This window comes from Lontra canadensis, unplaced genomic scaffold, assembly GCF_010015895.1.
Source record: "Lontra canadensis isolate GAN:19392208 unplaced genomic scaffold, GSC_riverotter_1.0 scaffold60, whole genome shotgun sequence".
NCBI classification, from domain to species: Eukaryota; Metazoa; Chordata; class Mammalia; order Carnivora; family Mustelidae; genus Lontra; species Lontra canadensis.
Window position 1 is genome coordinate 11,987,314 of NW_022631054.1, and position 19,137 is coordinate 12,006,450.

Genomic DNA, 19,137 nt, shown 5'->3' on the forward strand with positions numbered 1-19,137 from the left:
CAGAGGCTTTAACCCACTGAGCCACCCAGGTGCCCCTAAATAAAATCTTTTAAAAATACTAATTTAAAAGTTAAATTTCATATCCAGGGCTGCCTGGATGGCTCAGTGGGTTAAGCCTCCTCCTTCAGCTCAGGTCATGATCTCGGGGTCCTGGGATCGAGTTCCGCATCGGGCTCTCTGCTAGGCGCAGAGCCTGCTTCCTCCTCCCTCTCTCTCTTTCTCTCTCTCTGCTTGCCTCTCTGCCTACTTGTGATCTCTCTCTGTCAAATAAATAAAATCTTTAAAAAAAAATTTCATATCCAATTTAACTATTTTCTTCCCTTTGCAAGGTTTTGACAGGTGAGACTTAGAATAAGAAGGAGCATGATTTTCTTTTACTTTTCTGTTTTCTAGCTTTTTTCTTTTGGTATGTTATAGGAAATAGGCTGATTGAAAAGGATAGGGCTTTCTTTTAATTGATAGTGATCTAGTCCTATATTGGTGGTTGCTCCATTTCTGGCTAAGACTAATTGCTCATCCGTAAACGGTAGCAGGCACTCCAGTGTTGGCTCTCTGATGTAGCTCATTTGTGTAATTTATTTTGAGGATGAGACCTTTCCTTCTCCATATTGTCTTCATCTGAGATATTATTTCAATGCTTGATATCTTTCAGGGCTTCCTTATTTTCTTCCACCGAAAGCTGGTTGCTGAGGGTGTTGTGTTGCCTATGTGAATGGCCAGCCCTTTTTGGTGGGTTATCAGCATTAGTGCCCAAACCTTCCATGATTTGTCCTTGATTCATAGGTACAATTTCATTCTTGACACACCAGATGGTGGGAATGTAGACTGCTCTCTTACTGCCTTCTTTCTGTATTAGCTACGCCTTCCAATTCCACCTCCCTGCTCACTCTGTTACAGCTATCTTGACATATCATTTGCTTTAATGATTCAGTGCCTAAATATCCCTCCTTATCATTTTATCCATCTATTACCAATCTATTTATTTACTTATTTTAAAAGATTTTATTTATTTGACAGAGAGATCACAAATAGGCAGAGAGGCAGGCAGAGAGGGGGAAGCAGGCTCCCTGCTGAGCAAAGAACCTGATGTGGGGCTTGATCCCTGGACCCTGACATCATGACCTGAGCTAAAGGCACTTTATTTAGCTCAGCCCACTGAGCTAACCCACTGAGCCACCCAGGTGCCCTCATTTAGTACCAATTTAAAAAATACTGTTTCCTTGTTTCTTCTGTTATTTTTCTTTAACTTCACTTTTTTTTCCCCCTTGGGCTTATATAAATTATATTCTGGATAGCCACTACCAACCAATATTGGCACTTTCCCATGTTGAACCCATCAGTCACACTGTATGATCTTAGAGGGTTTTTTTTTTTTTTTTCCCCTTAAATCTTAAGGAGGCTGGCATTTTCCCATTTTTTCCCCCTGTGGCTTTTACTAGTTACCCCAGTCTTGTTCTTTACAGGGCATGAAACCTAGATTTTAGTTATTTCCTTTTATGTTTCTCATTTTTGTCTTTGTACTGTCCATATCACTTTGATGTGCAACTTGTCTGTGTTTGTTATAGCTTCCTTCATTGAAATATGAAAAATATGTCTCATTTGCCTTATTTTTTTCAAAATAGTTTAGTCACCAATTAGGTGAGTGTTTGCTTCAAAACGTATGAATTTTTTAAAAAGATTTTATTTATTTATTTGAGAGAGAGAAAGAAAGAGACAGATAGTGACAGGGATAGCGAGAGAGAGCACAAGCTGGGAGGAGAGGGAGAAGCAGGCTCCCTGGTGTGAGGCTCTATCCCAGGACCCTGGGATCATGACCTGATCATGATGCTGACTTGAGCCATCCAAGTGCCCCCAGAATGTCTGAATCTTGATGATATGTTGAACATTGCTTAGAGTGAAGAGGAGCAGGCATTGAGATGGATTGGGATGAACTGGATTAAAATAAAGGCAAAAGGGAGACCCTTTCAATGTTTCATATTGTCTGCATTTTCTCCAGAGTACTTCATGCTTTTTCATTGAAATATATTTAGCTCTTATTATAGACCTATAAAGAAAGCTCTACATTTTATTTTAGCATTAATTGAATGATAGAGGCATTTCTAACTTTGTATAAGAGGTAAAGGAAGTTCTGCCATTTATGATTTTTTTAAAAATGAAAATATGCTTTTTTAAACTAGATATAGGAGGAGTGAACAGAAGGATAAAAGTAAATAAACAGGGCGCCTGGGTGGCTCAGTGGGTTAAGCCGCTGCCTTCGGCTCAGGTCATGATCTCAGGGTCCTGGGATCGAGTCCCGCATCGGGCTCTCTGCTCAACGGGGAGCCTGCTTCCCTTCCTCTCTCTCTGCCTGCCTCTCTGCCTACTTGTGATCTCTGTCTGTCAAATAAATAAATAAAATCTTTAAAAAAAAAAAAAGTAAATAAACATAACTAGACATGTACTCTTTATGGAAAAAGACTTATTTTTTACTTTTATTTTTTGAGGGGGTAAGAGAGGGAGAGGGTGGGGGAGGGGCAGAGGGAAAGCGAGAGAGAATCTCAAACAGATTCTCTGCTGAGTGCGGAGCCTGACTTGGGGCTTGATCCTATGACTCTGAGATCAAGACCTGAGTCAAAACTAAGAGTTGGTGGTGCCTGGGTGGCTCAGTGGGTTAAAGCCTCTGCCTTTGGCTAAGGTCATGATCACAGGGTCCTGGAATGGAGCCCGGAGTGGGGCTCTTTGCTCAGCAGGGAGTCTGCTTCCCTTCCTCTCTCTCTGCCTGCCTCCCTGCCTACTTGTGATCTCTGTCTGTCAAATAAATAAATAAAATCTAAAAAAAGAAACTAAGATTTGGATGTTCAACTGACTGAGTCACCAGGTGCCCCTTTGGCATTTTATAATCAATGTCCCACAGCCTTCATAGCATACCCAAAAAGCTTTTACTAAGAAGTATGTTTCTGGCTTTAGCTGTTGAGCAGAAAGTATAAAATGGTGGCACTTTTTTTTTTTTTTTAAAGATTTTATTTATTTATTTGACAGAGAGAGATATGAGAGAGATCACAAGTAGGCAGAGAGGCAGGTAGAGAGAAGGGGAAGCAGGCTCACTGCCGAGCAGAGAGCCTGATGCGGGGCTCCATCCCAGGACCCTGAGACCATGACCTGAGCCGAAGGCAGAGGCTTAACCCACTGAGCCACCCAGGCTTCCCATGCTGGCACTTTTTAACTGCAATGAATGTTGTAGAGATGTTTGATATAAAGTCCTTACACTTTTAGAAAAGACATTACAGACTTATAATTTACCTTTTTTTTCTTTAAAGGATGTGATAGCTGGACTTAGTCCCCTGCTTTTTAGGAAGCTCAGTAATCCTGACATATTTTCATCCACCGGAAAAGCTAAACTCCAACGACAACTTAGTCAGGATGACTGTAAGTTGCGGAGAGGAAGCCTGGCTAGTTCTCTGTCAGGTGAGTATCTAATTTTGTTTTTTAAGAAATGTGCAACTGTGTTGTCCACACATTCAAGTATATATCACTTATATTTAAGGGTATATCAACTGACTTGGCATCTTGACACCTTTTTCTCTGGTGGTAGTCTTGTATAGAACACTTATGGGTAAGGCCATCTTCCTCTCTTTACTATTTCCTCATGACATATCTGAATGGTAGCCTCAACCTGCTGGATATTTCGTAGTTGACCACTATCACTGGTTTTTCTTTTCGAATTTGACTTTTGCTGTCTTCTTATTCTGTGGACCTCAGATCCTTTGCTTTTTTTGATTTTCTTTTTCCTATTTTCAAAATCTATTCCAAAGCCTACAGTGCCTCCCTACCTTCCCCATAGAAAAATCTTTAAAAAATTCAAGGGGCCCTGTAGAACAGCTCCTAAGAGCTAAATGGCATCATATGTGCACAGAAAGAAGCTTTGTAAACTGTAAAACCACTATACGAATGTTAACCTTGACCATGTATGACATGTTGCTTTCTCTTCTTGGTTTAGAAAAATAAACCTGAAAAAAATCTAATATGTAATTTTGGCTGGCAAAAGAAGAATTTATGAACTCAAGTTGAAAATTGGTGTATTAAAGTGTCCAATTAAAATGGAATTAAAAAGAATTCAAATTGCCTTTACCACCACAATCTTTTGCAGTTTGTGTAAAATGTCTTGGCCATGGGGGTGCCTGGCTGGCTCAGTCGGTAGAGCATGCGACTCTTGATCTTGGGGTCATGAGTTCAAGCCCCACATTGGGTATAAAGATTACTTTAAAAAATAAATAAAAAGTCTTGGCCATGGAAGAACTTGCCAGTTCTAAAACTAACTCAGTGGTGATATAGTCTTTAACTGAAAAACAGTCTAGTTTACTGTAGTGGTTCTCAAACTATGGTCCAAGGACTCCTGTGGGCTCCTGGAACCCTATCAGAAGATTCACGAAGTTCCTGTTCCACTATATGTCTGCATGAGGCCAGCTTTTCCTTCTGTCCTTCAACCAAAGCAATGCACTGAATGAAGAAGCAGGCAGGAGAATCCAGCTGTCTTCTATTAGATGTGAAAGGTTTGCAAAAATGTAAAACAGTGCCACTCTTTAATTCTTTTGTTTTGAAGAATAGTGGCTTTTAATAAAAATATTTATGTTAACATGAAAAAAAAAATTCAAGGGGAAGAAATGATACAAGGAAGTCATCGTCTAAATAGGAAACAATTAAAATGTGACATAATTTTAAGCAATCAATACACTATTAAAGAATCCACTGGCCTCAGCTAAAAGGATAGTAGAGAAGAAAATAAAATCCTCCTGTATTCCTTTCCAGTTTTAAATTTCTTCTTATTTTTGTCCCTTTTCAGGAGTATTCCCTTGGCTTTATCTTTTCATTCTTTGATTGAAATTGTTATTTTGCCAGGCACTTAATCACATAGAGCCATTTTTTGCTTTCATAGTATTCTGTTCTTCTTTTAAGGAGGTATTATAAGGTAATAACCTTATAAATACTATCTGAGTAAATAGAATTTTGATTTTTGTATTAAAATTTTTAAAAAGTTTTATTTTGTTCCTGAATCAACTCTTTTGAGCACCCTAATAACCAGAATTCATTGCTTTGCTCTGAGATGTCATATTGCTTCTATCCTTTGAAGTAATTGGCTTTTGGCTACTGGGTGGTACAATGTGGGAATGTGGTTGTGTTTGATTCTTTTTTTTTTTTTTTTTTTTTTTAAAGATTTTATTTATTTATTTATTTGACAGAGAGAGAGAGAGAGAGCACAAGTAGACAGAGAGGCAGGCAGAGAGAGGGGGAAGCGGGCTCACTGCCGAGCAGAGAACCCGATGCGGGGCTCGATCCCAGGACCCTGAGATCATGACCTGAGCCGAAGGCAGAGGCTTAACCCACTGAGCCACCCAGGTGCCCCGGTTGTGTTTGATTCTTTATAGATTTTCAGTTAATCTGAGTTCAGACTTACATCTTAATTTTATGTCCTCTTTGGTAGCTTGCATTTCTGAGTACTGAACTTACCTGAGATTTTGTAGGGTAGCCTACTATCTCATTTAACTGCCATTTAACTGCGGCTTCCTCTATGCTTATTTTACCTTGTGTTTTTCTTTCTTTCCTTTTTTTTTTTTTTTAAGGTTTTATTTATTTATTTGGCAGACAGAGATCACAAGTAGGCAGAGAGGCAGGCAGAGAGAGAGAGGAGGGGAAGCAGGCTCCTTGCCAAGCAGAAAACCCAACTCGGGGCTCGATCCCAGGACCCTGGGATCATGACCTGAGCCGAAGGCAGAGGCTTTAACCCACTGAGCCACCCAGGTGCCCCACCTTGTGTCTTTCTTTGCCCAGTTCCATTGGTTACGATTCATCTGTCTGTTTTAGGTTTTCTCCAAATTTTATTCATCTCCTCAGTTACTCCCCCCTCCCTCATTATAGCCTTTGTTTATTTTACTTCTTTATTTTCACTTACTATCCTGGGTGACAAAAGATAAAAGCGTGTGCTCATTCAGCAATATTTAATAGGGAATATTTTACATATTAACCTCTTGAATCATTGTGAGAATAATTAGAAGTTTTAAGTTTTTTTTTCTGAATTCTCTACTAAAGGGCTAGTTTCTCCATTTGTTCATATTGTTGCTTCTGTTTTATGTTGTTTGTTTTCCTCAAATTCTTGGCAATCCTTCGTACATTTCAAGGCCAGGCTAGTATATGTCCAATGGGTTTCTTTTGCAGGTGCATAAATCTCTTTCCCCATCAAGCCCTTATTTTGAAGGGAGATAGAAATATGATACTAGCCTTTGTTTATGTGTATAGGGTAAGTCAAGGAGCTAACTTTCCTTTAGAATATATAGATGAGGATAGGCAGATGATTTGGAGAACTTAGCAACATTTGTAGAAGGAAAGCGGACAGGCTGTCTCTACTCTGGTCTTAATGGAAGTTTTGAGTAGGGAACTATTCTTTGTAGAGGGTTTTGTGGGAAGACTTTCTGGTAAAGCATACATTTACACACAGACTTGGAAGATAACTAGATTTTTAAAAAACATTGCATTTTTCTGATTAAAAAAGTAAATATGCCAGTAATAAAAAATTTGAGTTCAAAAACCAGCATTATGTCAAAGTGAAAAGTTCTTCTTAGGGGCGCCTGGGTGGCTTAGTTGGTTAAGCTGCTGCCTTCAGCTCGGGTCATGATCCCAGGGTCCTGGGATGGAGTCCTATGTCTGGCTCCTTGCTCGGCAGGGAGCCTGCTTCTCTCTCTGCCTCTGTCTGCCGCTCTGCCTGCTTGTGTGAGCGCGCTCTCTCTCTCTCTCTCTCTCTGACAAATAATTAAGTAAAATCTTAAAAAAAAAGTTCTTAATGTTTACTTCTGTCTCCCTTCCTCCAACCTTTATATATACCCTTTATATATACTTTATATATATATATACTTTATATATACCCTTTATATATGTATACCTTTTATATATACTCCATTATTTTTAAATATACATTTAAAAATTTATGTAAATAGGGGCGCCTGGGTGGCTCAGTGGTTAAAGCCTCTGCCTTCAGCTCAGGTCGTGATCTCAGGGTCCTGGGATCAAGTCCCGCATCGGGCTCTCTGCTCAGCGGGGAGCCTGCCTCCTCCTCCTGTCTCTCTCTGCCTGCCTCTCTGCCTACTTGTGATCTGTCTATCAAATAAATTAAAAAAAAAAAATCTTTAAAAATTTATGTAAATATACAGAAACATTTTCTTTAAAATAAAAATTGATATCATATGCCATACACTTCCTTTCGACTTTCTTTACTCAACAGGAAATGTTAAACACTTTTCTCTTGACTACATTTTGAGATGCCTCATTATTTTTAATGGGTTCAGTATGTGATTTTGTAGAGATATTGTAATTTCTTTAAATTGTAATAAACGTTTATGTTATTTTTAGTTTTATTCTGGTGAGCATTGCTAGGTGAGCATTCTGGTTTGTTTTTTCATTATACTACATTACTACAGGTGGAATGCTGGTTCCAAACATATTCTAATTAAAATTTTAGTCAGTTTTGCGAAATTGCCCTCCAAATAATTTGCATCACATTTTGTTTGCAATAAAAGGGAATGTTGTACCAAAAACAAAACTAAAAACTCCTTTTGCTCACACCTTTATTATTGAATAGGATTTTGCCAGGAAGAGGAAAAGGTTTTCAAGTGAATTGGGTGATCAAGATAAATCCAGGTGAAAATGCAGGGCATAATATTGAAATTGAGTGAGCAAAGGGGTATGGAAGAGTTGAAGGAGATGAGGCCAGGAAGATAATCTGGATTTATGGAGGAGGATCTCTTTAGTTTTTTTTTTTTTTTTTTTTAACGTTTGGCTAATTTTGAACAGTAGGGAGTCATAAGAAGTGTTTTTAGGGCAGGGAATGATATTACGTTTGTTTTGGTTAAATCACTAGCAGCAGTGTTGAGGAACATTACGAAGGAAGAGATTGAAATAGGACTTGCACCTCAATTAGAAAGTCATTGCAATTCTAGGTACTCTGTCTTTTTAAGTGACTCTCTTGTAGTCTTTGGGATTAAGGCAGTCAGTCAGTCAACCTGGACTGAACACATGAAGTCTGGCCAGAGCATTATAGATTCCTTGTTCATCTTCTGAAAACCTGAGGGCCAAACTTATCTAGGAGAAACTGCCAACTCCACTCATGTTGCATTGAGTTGGTGAGAAACTTAAGTTGCATGGAAGGGACTGGAAAAAGCCTGCTAGGTTGGGTGCTGGCATGGTGATGGATATTACAGAGAATTTAAAATAGTCAATTCAATTTCAGTACTCTATTTACAATTCTCCTTTCCACCAAGACAGCTGGAATTTTTTAAAGGGCTACAGATTCTAAAATGAATATGGGAGAACTTCATTTTATTTTGGATCACTGTACTTTTTTTTTTTTTTTTAAGAATATTTATGTATTTATTTGACAGACAGAGATCACAAGTAGGCAGAGAGGTGGGCAGAGAAAGAGGAGGAAGCAGGCTCCCTGCTGCGCAGAGAGCCCGATGCAGGGCTCGATCCCAGGACCCTGGGATCATGACCTGAGCCGAAGGCAGAGGCTTTAACCCACTGAGCCACCCAGGTGCCCCTATTTTGGATCACTGTACTTTTATCCACTTGATATCATTGTATATTTTCATTCATTCATTAATAAATAATTACAAGTATATTTTCCAAACTTTGTGTTTGAAGGTAAGCAGCTGCTCCCCTTGTCCAGCAGTGTACATAGCAGTGTGGGACAGGTGACTTGGCAGTCTTCAGGAGAAGCATCAAACCTGGTTCGAATGAGGAACCAGTCCCTTGGACAATCTGCTCCTTCTCTTACTGCTGGCTTGGTAAGTGTTGGTAAAGATTGTCCCTTGCTCTGTGAACAAATTCTTGATTGCCATGGCCACATTTATTATTTTTCTTTTTAGGATTTTGATAGTTTAATTTTTCAAAGTAAAGTATAGAAAAAGAATGGATTTAATTGAATATATTCTGATTGCTCTCATGCGGTTACTGTACTGATTAGGTATGGAGAGTCAAGAAAAAGACTTAGTATGGTTGATTGAACGAATACATTTTCTGGGAAAGATCTTTCTTCTTTCTTTTCTTTTCTTTTTTTTTTTTTTTAAGATTTTATTTATTTATTTATTTATTTGAGAGAGACCGAGATAGCGAGAGAGCACAAGAGGGGAAGGAGAAGAAGAAGTAGGCTCCTTGCACAGTGAGCCTGATGCAGGGCTTGATCCCAGGACCCTGGGATCATGACCTGAGCCAAGGCAGACGCTTAACTGATTGAGCCACCCGGGCGGTCTATGGGAAAGAGCTTTGTAATAGATAGGATTCTTAACCTTGTGAAGTTATGTTGCTTTTGTGTATAGTTCTGTGATACACATATTTAGTATATGAGGATAAGATAGTGGGCAGTTCGGTATATACTGGATGCAAGAACTAGCCTTTTAGGATTTGTATGATAGACAGAATCTAACAAAGGTTAAGCTGTGTAGTCTTGGCAGGTTGTTTTCTGCCTGTAATTGCATCTTCTACACTTTTATCCTCAATACCTCTGCCTTTCTATTGAAGGTGCCCTTTGACTTCCTGCTTATCTCACATTCTTCCTAAAGGACAAGGCACACAAGTAATTTTCAGGGTACAGTAACAGAAGCTTGTTCCCATTAAAATATAATCTCATTCTTTAGGATTATAAATCTTTTGGGTTGGCATGTATAGATAAGAAAGCTTTGTCCATTTGTCCATTCTGGGAAGTGGGGATAGGGAAAAGAGTCTTCTTTATAGCAGGTGGGAAGTTAATTTTTGGGTCAGAAGATTTCCTTATGATCTGAAGTTTGTGACTCTTAGGCCACAGGAAGAATCAGGAATTTTCCCACTCTTTAACCTTTTATGTTGAAAATTTCAAATACAGTGAATATCCACATAAATTTACTTAAATGGGTCAATTTGGTTGTAACTCACATTTTGCCACATTTGCTTTATCTGTGTGTATACATGTATTTCTTTTCCTCTGAAACATTTCAAAGCAAGTCACAGACCTTATGATACTTCACCCTTAATTATTTTTTGTAAGACCAAGGACAATCTCTTAACCATAGTATATTATCAGATCCAAGAAATTTAAGATCAATTTAATAATAGTATCTTACTTTTCACTCTAAAGTCTTATATTTATATTTTTATGGGATTTTTTTATATTTAAATCTCCTTACTTGTTCTCAGCATGTCCATTAAAGCCCCACATCTTCTTCCTTTTAACCTCTGGAATATAAAAATGTATATATAGATCTATGTACCCTATTATAGAGATTGATTAATTTAGATTTTAAAGTAATGTCTTGGGGCTCCTGGGTGACTCAGTCAGTTAAGCATCTGCCTTTGGGTCAGGTCATGATCCCAGAGTTCTGGGGTTGAGTCCTGTGTCGGGGAGTCTGCTTCTCCCTCTGCCCCTCCCCCTGTTCGTGCTCTCTCTTTCTCTCTCAAATAAATAAAACCTTAAAAAAAAAAAGTAATCTCTACACCCATAGTGGGGCTCAAATTCACAACCCCTGAGATCAAGAGTTACATTCTACTAAATGAGCCAGCCAGGCTCCCTGCATCATAGAGATTTTGATCCAATGGGACTGGGGTGGTCCTAGGGATCTGTATTTTCTTTAAAGCATTATAACTAGTTCTAACATGCACCCTTTTGAGAATTAATTGCCACTAAAATAAAGCTGAATGTTTTATTTTTAAGATGTTGTTTCAGAGGGAATTCCTGGACTGAGGTTGCTGGAGTCCTAGCATAGGCCAACCAAAGTAGAATATTCTTGAATTCCTTTTTCTTTTTAAAAGTTTATTGAGATATAATTTATGTAAGACACAATTTACCCAGTTACTGTACTATTAAATGATTTTTAGTATATTCACAGATATATGGAGCTGTCACTATAGTCAATTTTAAAGATTTTATTTGTTTGTTTATTTACTTGATAGAGGGAGAAAGATAATGAGAGAGGGAACACAGCAGGGGGAGTGGGAGCGGGAGAAGCAGGCTTCCCGTGGAGCAAGGAGCCTGATGTTGGGCTCAATCCCAGGACTCTGGGATCATGACCTGAGCTGAAGACAGACATTTAATGACTGAACCATCCAGGTGCCCCAGTACAGTCAGTTTTAGAACATTTTTTATCACTTCAGAAAGGATCCCTATGCCCTTTTGCTGTCACTCTTTATCCTTCCATCCTTCCAGCCCTATGTAACCATTAATCTCCTTTCTGCCTCTGTGCATTTGCATATTCTGTACATTTCATATAAATTGACTCATAGAATATGTGGCCTTTTGTGACTGGCTTCTTTCAGTTAGCATGATGTTTTTAAGGTCTATCTACACTGTATCATGAAAGTACTTCCTTCCTTTCTATCATTGAATAAAATAATATTCCATTGTATGGGTATACCACATTTTGTCTGTCAGCTGATGGATATTTGGGTTGTTGCTACCTTTTGACGGTGATGAATAATGCGTCTATGAACATTTGTTTAAAGATTCTTGTGTGGACATGTTTTCATTTTTCTTGGGTATATACTTAGGAGTAGGATTGTTGGGTTGTATGGTAACTCTGTGTTTAACATTTTGAGGAGTCACCAGACTGTTTTCCAAAGTGGCTGTGCCATTTTACATTCCTACCAGCAGTGTCTGAGGGTTTTGATTTCTTTACATCCTCACTAATATTTACTATTGTCTGTCTTTGATTTTAGCAATCATACTGGGTCTGAAGTGGTATCTGTGGTTTTGACTCACATTTTCCTAATGACTAATGACATTGAGTATCTTTTAATGTGATTATTGGCTCTTTGCAAACTTTCTTGAAGAAATGCTTTCCTGTTTTTTGCCCATTTAAAAAGTTGATTTATTTATCTATCTACTTATTTATCTATTTTGTATATGGATTTGCAAAAGAATTATTTCTTTAGACTTGTATTTAGTTTTCTACTCCCAGTATCTGCCTTTTGTTTTCTCCTGTGCCTTTCTTTCCTGCGCTATTCACTTATCTATGGTAACTTTAGGCTAGTTCCTCCCTTTCCATTCTCCTTTCCAGGGATTTTTTATGTGGCACATTTGCTGGTTAGTATTGAATATATTTTCCTGCTTTGAGTTATCCCCACACTGGAATATACCTGGGTGCTGCCATCCCAGCTTCTGGCTGTGACATTCCTGAAGAATCTCTCCTACCATGTATTCTCTCTCTCTCTCTCTCTCTCTCTCTTTGGGTTTTTGTTTTTGTTTTTTTGTTTTTTGTTTGTTTGTTTTTTTTTTTTTTGGTATCCTCATTCTTAATAGACTTATTGCTACATAGACCCAGCCTCCAAGGAATTTCTGGGTCAACAGGAGTCATATGTAACAACTAATTTTAACATTTAATGAACTGTCAGTTATGACTTAAAACATAACTAAAAGGGGACAAGAATAATTATTCTTGGGTGTAATTATTAGGGAGATAAGTTTGCTGGAGGTTAGACTTGACCAGAATCTGGAGAAGGATAACCAAAAGCTTAATGTAGCAAATATTTTCTTTTCTTTCTTTCTTTCTTTCTTTTTTTTTAAAGATCTTATTTATTTTATTTTATTTATTCATTTGAGAGCCTGTGTGCATGAGGGGTGGGCATGAGCAGTGGGGGGTGGGAAGCAAAGGAGAGGGAGAGAGAATCCAAAGCAGACTCCATGCTGAGGTGGAGCCTGACATGGGGCTCCGTCTCACTGCTGAGAGATCATCACTTGAGCTGAAAGCAAGAGTCAGTTGGTTAACCGATTGAACCACCGAGGCACCCCTATTTATTTATTTTTTAGAGGGGGTACAGAGGGAAAGGGAGAGAGTATCTTTTTTTTTTTTTTTAAAGATTTTATTTATTTATTTGACAGAGAGAGATCACAAGTAGACAGAGAGGCAGGCAGAGAGAGAGAGAGAGAGAAGCAGACTCCCTGCTGAGCAGAGAGCCTGATGTGGGACTCGATCCCAGGACCCTGAGATCATGACCTGAGCCGAAGGCAGCGGCTTAACCCACTGAGCCACCCAGGCGCCCCAGGGAGAGAGTATCTTAAGAAGTTTCATACAGGACTCCATCTAATGACCCTGAGATCAGGACCTGCATCCAAACCAAGAGTCAGCACTTAACCAACTACACTATACAGGCCCCCTGCAAATATTTTCATTTTGAGTCCATCCAAGTGGTAGGTGTTTATGAAGAGATTTTTAGACTTATCCCTCATTTCTTAGTATCTGGTGAGAGGATTTCTCTGAAGACCTATTTCCCCCATATATGTAGAAACCATAATTCTAATTAGTGGCTTCCAGTGCATGTTCTTATAAAAAGGATTATACAGTCATTATATTGTATGCTCCCAGGTGGGAAAAAACTTAGATGACATCTTGTCCGAGATAACTTTGTCTTTAAAAAAATTCATATGCAGGGACGCCTGGGTGGCTCAGTTGGTTAAGCAGCTGCCTTTGGCTTAGGTCATGATCCCAGCGTCCTGGGATCGAGTCCTGCATCGGGCTCCTTGCTTGGCGGGGAGCCTGCTTCTCCCTCTGCCTCTGCCTGCCATTCTGTCTGCCTGTGCTTGCTCTTTCTCTCTCTCTCTCTGACAAATAAATAAAATCTTAAAAAAAAAAATTCATATGCAATTCATATGCAATTGAAAATCTAGTGTTAAAAGTGGCATGGGAGAAACACCTTTGGATTAGAACTCGGAAGACCAGGATGTATCTGATACTTAGCTGTCTAAATTTGAGTAAAGACTAGACTTATTTGAGCCTTTTTTTTCACATCTTTCAAATAAACTTAATTTCTGCTTTGCTTTCTCATGAATATGTTAAGTAATATCTAAAACTTTGATCTTTGATCTTTGTCTCTTGTTATTTCTTTTTTTTTGTCTGTTATTTCTGACATGAATCCACTGAACTATATCATCATGTCTAAGACTTCATCTGTTTTAGCTTTTTACACTTCTTAACTTTGTTTTTTAAAAATCTTTTTTATCGGGGCACCTGGGTGGCTCAGTGGGTTAAAGCCTCTGCCTTCGGCTCAGGTCATGATTTCAGAGTCCTGGGATCAAGCCCCGCATCGGGCTCCCTGCTCCGCAGGGAGCCTGCTTCCTCCTCTCTCTCTCTGCTTGCCTCTCTGCCTACTTGTGATCTCTGTCTAATAATAAGTAAAACTAAAAAAAAAAAAAAAAAAATCTTTTTTATCTATTTGAGAGAGAGAGAGAGTGTGAGTCAATGCACAGATAGAGGGAGGGGGAGAGGGAGAGGCAGTTTCCCCACTGAGCAGAGAGCCCGACTTGGGGCTCCATCCCAGGATCCCAGGATCATGACTTGAGCCCAAGGCAGACGCTTAACCAACTGAGCCGCCCAGGTGCCCCAAGACTCCATCTGCTTATTCTGCCTTTATGTTCCCCTAAACCAGTTCTTCCTTGGCTGTTCCCTGCCTTGTTAATTAGCACTATTATCCACCCAGTAGCTGAAAGCCAGAGACCTGGAACTCTTTTTTTTTTCTTTTTTTAAAGATGTTTAAAATTTATTTGACAAACAGAGATCACAAGTAGGCAGAGAGGCAAGCAGAGAGGGAGAAAGGAGGAAGCAGGCTCCCTGCCGAGCAGAGAGCCTGATGCAGGGCTCGATCCCAGGACCCTGAGATCATGACCCTGAGATCATGACCCAAGCTGAAGGCAGAGGCTTTAGCCCACTGAGTCACCCAGGTGCCCGACACCTGGAACTCTTTGACTCCTCCTCTATGCTTCTTCCCCTCCCCACCCAGTCACCCAGAAAGCATTAGCGCGCAACATCTCCAGGTGTCTACATTTTTTTCACCACAGTTGTAGCCCGTTCTAAGCCATAATTACAGTCTTTTTGCTGAGATCATTGTAGCGTCCTTATTATGTGAACACCGTATTCAGTCTTCTTCCTTTCCAGGCCATTCTTCACTCTAAAGTCGTATTTCAAAGACAAATTGATCACGTCTATTCTTTCTTTAGTTTTTTTTTTTAATTGAAGTATAGTTGACACACTATGTTATGTTAGTTTCAAGTGTATAACATAGTGATTCCACAAGTCTGTATGTTGTGCTGTGTTCACCTTAAGCGCAGCTCCCATCTGTTACCACATAGTGCTACTACAATACCTTTAACTGGGTAACCTTTTTTTAGTTTTGTCTTCTAGTTTTTTCATTTGGCTAATATTTATGCAGCACCAATGTTTAACCATCCATTTGATTATCTTTCAATAGCTTCCTATAATGGTTATTATAATGTATAATAATAATTATTGAGTGGATGAGTTTTCATTGAGATTAACAAATAGGTAATGAGAAACTAGACACAGAGATTGCAGTTGGAAGGATTAGGCTTGGATGCTTTTTCTTGGAAATCAGAATGTTGGATTCAAGTAATGTATGTCTCAGTATAAAGGGTGACCTAAGCATTGAATAGTACTGAATATTGGCATTTTAGGAGGAGGATTGTGAATCCCAAGAATCTTTTAACTGGTAGGGTTTGACTGATTCTCCACATGTACAGTACTCATACAGTATTTGTCTTTCTCTGATTGACTTATTTTGCTTATTTTTGCTTTTGAGATTCTTTTTTTACTTTGTTGGCAGACATTGCCTTTATAGGAATGATGCCTTTACAGTGTTAAAAACAAAACAAAAATCAACCTGACTAAATTTGAAGATCTAATTAGCTTTATTAAATGATTTATGAATCAGACAACATCCCATCTAGCAAGTAGAAGGGAGCTCCAAGGAGTTAAGCAAGAAAAAGGTTTTTGAAGGAAGGAAGAGGGCATACAAAGAAAAAAGGAAGGGTTATCATTATTAGCAGGGGATGCATTATTATTATTTTTTAAATATTTTATTTATTTAAGAGAAAAAAGTAAGATTTAAAGAACTAGAGCTCAACACCAGATTGAACTTTGGAGTTAAGTTCGAAGACATTATATACCCTAAGAGAAAAACCTTTAACCATTAAGCAGTCACTCTCCATTCCACCTTCATCCCATCCTTGGCACCTACCAATCTGCATTCTGTCTCTATGGATTACCTAATCTGGGTAGTTCATATAAAGGGAATCATGTAATTTGTGGTCTGTTTCATTTAGCATAATGTTTTTGAGGTTTATCTACCTTGTAGTTGAGTTCTCGGTTTAAATTCTTTTGGATATATAACTAGGAGTGGAATTGCTGAATCATGGTAATTCTGTGTTTAACTTTTTGAGGCACCACTAACCTGTTTTCCACAATGGCTTCATTGAAAATCATTTTGTATTCCCACCAGCAATGTATGAGAGTTCCCGTTTCTCTACATCTTCACTAAAATTTGTTATTTAAAAAAAAATTACAGTCATTCTAGTCGGTGTTTAATGACTTTGATTATTTAAAGTTTTCATTATTATTATATTTTAAAAATTATTTTAAGATTTATTTATTTGAGAGAGAGAGAGAGAGTGGAGGGGAAGGACAGTAGGAGAGGGAGAGAATCTCAAACAGACTTGGTGCTGAGCATGGAGCCCAATGCAGAGGCTCAGTCATGACTCAAGCAGGAACCAAGAGTCTGATGCCCTTGGGGCACCTGGGTGGTTCAGTTGGTTAGACGTGTGCCTTTGGATTGAGTCATGATCTCAGAGTCCTGGGATCGAGTCCCACATCAGTGCCCTGCTCAGCTCTCTCTGCTTCTCCTTCTTCCTCTGTGCTTTCCCTCTCTCTCAAATAAATAAATAAAATCTTAAAAAAAAGTCAAATGCCCAAATGACTGAACCACCTAGGCACAACTATTATTGTATTTTTAATTTAATAATAGCTCAGAACTTTCTTGAGGTGGGCATATATGGGCTACACTTTTAAAGGAATTAAAAATCCATGATACTACTTAGAACCTTCTCATAACATTCTTTTTATCTTAAGCATTTGAAATATGCTTAAGCTTTATTCATTTTTAGATATTTGTGATTAAAAAAATTTTTAATGTAAATTTAATTAACATATAGTGTATTATTAGTTTCAAGGGTAGAATTTAGTGATTGATCAGTTGCATATAACACCCAGTGCTCATTACATCAAGTGCCCTCCTTAGTGTCCATGCCACTTACACTCCCCCAACCTCCCCTCCAGCATCCCTCAGTTTGTTTCCTGTAGTGAGTCTCTTATGGTTTGTCTCCCTCTCTGTTTTTATCTTATTTTATTTTTCCTTCCCTTCCCCATGCTCATCTGTTTTGTTTTTTAAATTCCACATGTGAATAAAATCATATGGTATTTGTCTTTCTCTGATTGACTTATTTTGCTTAGCATAACACCCTCTAATTCCATCCACATTGTTGCATACGGCAAGATTTCATTCTTTTTGATGGCTGAGTAATATCCCATTGTAGCTATATACTACATCTCTTTTATCCATTCCTCTTTTGATGGACATGATTATTCTTTAATTATCATATAATAACTTCAAAGAGCAATACCCACAATTTTTGTTTTACCCACTTCTTTGTGACAGAGAGATTCTAAACTCAGCAACTTCCCCTTTCAGTCATGCCATTCTGTAGCTGTAGCTTTGCATTTTCTGGGGTGAGACTTGAAGATCTCTGTATCTGTATTGTAATCAGTTGTATTGAGGTATCATTTACCTCAGGATAAAGTTCACCCATTTTAAGTGTACAATTTGATGAACTTTCCCAGATGTATATACTTGTGTCACTATCACCAAAACATGATATGATATAGAAAATCAGGGTATTGAAATATCTGTCACCCCAAAATATTCTCTTCTCTTGTTTGCAGTCTCTTCCCTTCCCCAGCGCCAGCCCTTGGCTACCACTGATGTGTTCTCTATCATTGTGATTTTTGCCTTTTGCAAAAATCTCCTGTAAATGGGATCATATAGTATGTAGTCCTTTGTGTCTTGAGTTCTTTTACTTAGTATAATGGTTTTGAGATTCGCTCACATTGTTTTCAGTATCAGCAGTTTTTTTTTTTTTTTTTTAAATTGCTGAAAGCATTCCTTTGCCATGGGTATAATCAGACTTTGTCCATTCATTAGCTGATGATCGTTTGGATTCTTTCTAGTTTTTGCCTGTTACTGAGAAAGCTCCTATGAAATAGGAATGAAATACCTATGTGCAGGTATTTGTGTGGGCTTATGCTTTCTTTTTTTTTTTTTTTAAAGATTTTATTTATTTATTTGACAGAGAGAGATCATAAGTAGACAGAGAGGCAGGCAGAGAGAGAGAGGGAAGCAGGCTCCCTGCTGAGCAGAGAGCCCGATGCGGGACTCGATCCCAGGACCCTGAGATCATGACCTGAGCCAAAGGCAGCGGCTTAACCCACTGAGCCACCCAGGCGCCCCATGGGCTTATGCTTTCATTTCTGCTTGATAAATACCTGGAAATGAGATTGCTGGGATATATGGTAAGTATATGTTAATCTTTATAAGAAACTGCCAAACTGTTTTTTAAAGTGGCATTTTTGCATTTCCACTAACATTTGCTTCACATCATTGTCAGTATTACGTATTATTAATTTAATCATATCCATCCTAATGGGTGTGTAGGGGTATTTAATTGTGATTTTAATTTGTATCTCTGATGGCTATTAAGGTCGAATTATTTGTGTGTGTGTTTTGATTTGCCATTCCTATATCTTCTGTGATGAGGTATCTGTTCAAATCTTTTGTCAGTTAAAAAATTTTAAGCTGTTTGTCTTATTACTGAGTCTTAAGAGTTCTTTGTTTATTCTGATACTAGTTGTATATCAGATAATATGCTTTTAAATATTTTCTCCCTGTCTGTGGCTCACGTTTTCATTTTCTTATCTGTGTTGTATACAAAAATTTATATATGGAAAAAAGCAAAAGTCCATTGTATTTCTCCATACCAGCAATGAAAGAAATTGAAATTTTAAAAAGCACTACTATTTACAATAGCTTAAAAATATGTAACAAGTAAATATCAACTTAAGAACTCCTTTGTAAGACCAGTACATTTTAACTATAAAACATTACTGAGGGGCGCCTGGGTGGCTCAGTGGGTTAAGCCTCTGCCTTTGGCTCAGGTCATGATCTCAGAGTCCTGAGATTGGGCCCCCCATCAGGCTCTCCGCTCGGTGGGGAGCCTACTTCCCCCCTCCCCCCTGGCTGCCTCTC

The 19,137-nt window shown here is 38.5% G+C and overlaps 1 protein-coding gene across 9 annotated transcripts in view; it reads left to right on the top strand.

Moving 5' to 3' along the window:
* The window catches only part of MAST2 (microtubule associated serine/threonine kinase 2), a 211,563-nt gene that overhangs the window by 25,839 nt on the left and 166,587 nt on the right, over positions 1-19,137 (top strand). For all 9 annotated transcript variants that reach the window (XM_032877648.1, XM_032877658.1, XM_032877650.1 and 6 more), the window contains exons 2-3: positions 3,297-3,444; positions 8,668-8,810. In XM_032877648.1, coding sequence (XP_032733539.1) covers positions 3,297-3,444; positions 8,668-8,810 — 291 coding nt within the window. The remainder of the gene's footprint in view (positions 1-3,296; positions 3,445-8,667; positions 8,811-19,137) is intronic.